The sequence below is a fragment of the Sciurus carolinensis genome, chromosome 8 (genome assembly GCF_902686445.1).
Source record: "Sciurus carolinensis chromosome 8, mSciCar1.2, whole genome shotgun sequence".
NCBI lineage: Eukaryota > Metazoa > Chordata > Mammalia > Rodentia > Sciuridae > Sciurus > Sciurus carolinensis.
In genome coordinates, this window is record NC_062220.1 from 121,996,754 (window position 1) to 122,000,204 (window position 3,451).

The 3,451-nt window shown below is 42.5% G+C and overlaps 1 protein-coding gene across 1 annotated transcript; it reads left to right on the forward strand.

Moving 5' to 3' along the window:
• Positions 1-488: 488 nt before the first annotated feature.
• On the forward strand, positions 489-1,181 carry LOC124991200 (brain protein I3-like). The gene has a single exon (XM_047562047.1). It carries the CDS (start codon positions 519-521, stop codon positions 894-896), a length of 378 nt encoding a protein of 125 aa, XP_047418003.1. The 5' UTR covers positions 489-518; the 3' UTR covers positions 897-1,181.
• The last annotated feature ends 2,270 nt before the right edge of the window (positions 1,182-3,451 follow it).

The window sequence follows — 3,451 nt, forward strand, 5'->3', positions numbered from 1 at the left end:
ATCTAACAATTCTATAAATACCATCCAACAATGAAAATTATGCTTAGTTAAAATCATGCTCACAGATTGATTATCGACATTAGCAGTACCATTTATGTGAAAAACATTTTCAAAGATAAAACATGTAAACTCTCATTATAGATCAACATTGATACACTTCAGCAAATGGTAGAAAACACTAATTTTTGAACACTAATTAAACAGAATGTGATGTCAAACCAAAAAAAAAAAAAAAAAAAATTTCCATTCATCTCATTAGTGTACCTGGATTACAAAACAGATTATACCCGGCTGAAGGTTTAGCTCAGTGCTAAAGCACTTGCCTAGTATATACAAGGCCATTTGATCTTCAGAAACACACACACACACACACACACACACACACACACACACACACACAGAGTTGTACTTAATTGCTTTATAATAATTAAATTATTTTTAATCAATAAAAAGTGTGGCCCCGCCGCGTCCCCGCTGGGCCGACCGCGCCGGAGCGGGCGGGCGCGGGCCGGGCCGCCATGGACCACAAGCCGCTGCTGCAGGAGCGGCCACCCGCCTACAACCTGGAGGCCGGCCAGGGCTACTTCGCGTGCGGCCCGCACGGCTATGGCACCATCCCCGCCGCGCCCCCACCGCCGCCCTACCCCTACCTCGTCACAGGGATACCCACCCACCACCCCAGGGTCTACAACATCCAGAGTAGAACGGTCACCCGGTACCCTGCTAACTCCATCGTCGTCGACGGAGGCTGCCCGGTGTGCAGGGTCGGGGTCCTGGAGGACTGCTTCACCTTCCTGGGCATCTTCCTGGCCATCATCTTGTTTCCCTTTGGGTTCATCTGCTGTTTTGCCTTGAGGAAGCGGAGATGTCCCAACTGTGGAGCAACCTTTACCTAAAGGGAACAACACACCTGGCTTTCCTGCATCCAGCTCTTTTCTAATGTAAATGTCGTGTATAATAGTTTTATTTGATTAAGCTTCAAGACTGTTTTGTAAAGTGAGGAGGGATAGATTTGGCACGTGCCAGCCACAGCTTGGCAGAGTGTGGAAGGCAGCAACCCTGCTCCCAAGGTTAATGACAACTCAAAAAAGCACTGCTTTTATTTTTTGCAGTCTTCAATTTGAGAAAGGTGAGAAATACTGTTTTAAATAAACGAGATTCATACCATTAAAAAAAAAAAAGTCTGTAGAAAATTTTCCCATTATACAAGTACCTATGTAATGTTCTTTGTGGGCTCTGACCATAAAGCCTAACATGGATACTAACTGTCCCTTTACAATAAAAGTTTGCAGACCCCTGCTCCAAAGAGAAGCACAGAAGTGAATTAAGTGTGAGAGGGAATCAGTGTCCTCTAGTGGAAGGTTCATCCTGCTCAGAACTTTACCAATGACACTTCTGTGTTCTGAAACCAAAGGAAAGAAGAAAAGCTTGCCTTTTAGTTCAGAAGTAGCTAAGCGATAAGGAAGTACACATATCACCAGTGTGGCATACCTATAATCTCAGCAACTCTGGAGACTGAGGCTGGAGGAACCCAAGTTCAAGGTCAGCCTCTGTAATTCAGTTAAGACCCTCAGCAACTTAGCAAGACTTTATCTCAAAATAAAAAATAAAAAGGAGGGCTGGGGATATAGCTCAGTTGGTAGAGTGCTTGCCTCGCATGCAGAAGGCCCTGGGTTCAATCCCCAGCACCACAAAAATAAAAAGGACTGGGGATATAGCTCATTGGTAAAGTGATCCTGAATCCAATCCCCAGTACCCCCCCCCAAAAATAGTACACCTATCAAAGAGATGACAGAACTATTAAAACTATACTAGAAACTGGATGTGTTGGCCCATGCCTGTACCTAGCAACTTGGAGCTGAGGCAGGAAGATCACAGATTTGAAGCCACTTTCAGCAACTTAGTGAGACTCTGTCTCAAAAATGAAGAATAAAAGGGCTGGGGATGGGGCTGCAGTTGTAGCTTGGTGGTAGAGCGCTTGCCTACATGTGTGAGGCACTGGGTTAGATCCCTGGCACCACATAAATGAATGAATGAATAAATGTATAAAAATACAATAACATTAACTACATACCCAGTAGTGGGTATGTAGTTCAGTAGTAGAGCACCTGTAGTACCACACACACACAAACTACATTAGAGGCCTGGTGTGGGTGATGCACACCTGTGATGCCAGTTACTTGGGAAGCTAAGGCAGGGACTGCAAAGTTCCAGACCAGCATCAACAACTTAGTGAGATCCTCTCTCAAAATAAAAAAGTCTGGGGATGCAGCTCAATGATACAGTATCCTGGGATCAATCCCCAGTTCTGAGAAAAAAATCAGAAAATTGCAAAGCCAGTCTCTTTGGTGCATGTCTGTAGTTCCAGTCACACAGGAGGCTGAAGCAGAAGGATCACCTGAGCCCAAGTTTGAGATGGTGTCTTAAAAAAAAAAAAAAAATGGTAAGACGAGAGGTAAGGAGTAAGGGTATAGTTGAATAGTGTTTGGCATGCAGGAGGCCCTGGGTTTGATCCCCAGTAACAAAAAAAAACAGGAGAAAAAAACCAAAAAGAAATAAATAAAATGTTAAGGGGATCCAGGCATGGTGGCATACATCTGTAATGCCAAGCAACTCAACGGCTGAGGGAGGGGAATCCCAAGTTCAAGTTCAGTCTGGGCAACTTAAGTAAAAATTGCTGGGGATGTAGTTGAATGGTAGAGTGCACCTGGGTTCAATCTCCAGTAAAACACACACACATGGAAAAAAGGAAAAGATAAAATGGCAAGGGTACCACAGCCACAGTTTTATTTTTCATATTTTTTATTGGTGCATTATAATTGTACATCATGGTGGAATTTGTTATTATTCATACATGCACACAACATAATTTGGCCAATATCATTCCCCAGAATTTCCCCTTTCCCTCCTTTCCTTCCTCTCTCTAGTCCCTTTCCTTTACTGATTTCCCTTCAACTTTCATGAGATTTCCCCTGCCCTTTCTTTTCCTTTTTGCTCGAGCTTCCACATGAGAGAAAATCTACAACCCTTCATTTTGAGTTTGCCTTATTTTGCTTACAATAATGTCCCATTTTCCTGCAAATAATATGACTTTTTTTTTTTTTTTTTGGTACTGGGGATTAAACAGGCAAGCTTGCTACCAACTGAGCTATATCCCTAACCCTCGATTTCATTCTTTACAGTTGAATAAAATTCCATTCTGTTTATACACATTTTCTTTATCCATTCATTCATTTATAAGACACCTAGGCTGCTCCCATAGTTTGTGAATTGTGCTGCTATAAACGTGTGTAACAACATAATATGCTAACTTTACCTCTTTAGAAGTGATATAGCAGGATCATATGATGGTTCCATTACTAGTCTTTTTGCAGAACCTCCATACTGATTTCCACAATAATTGTACTACTTTACAGACCTACCAATAGCATAAAAGTGTTCCTTTCTCCAC

Excerpts from the sequence above, each read along its gene's own strand:
- LOC124991200 (XM_047562047.1), top strand. The coding sequence starts at position 519 with ATGGACCACAAGCCGCTGCTGCAGGAGCGGCCACCCGCCTACAACCTG.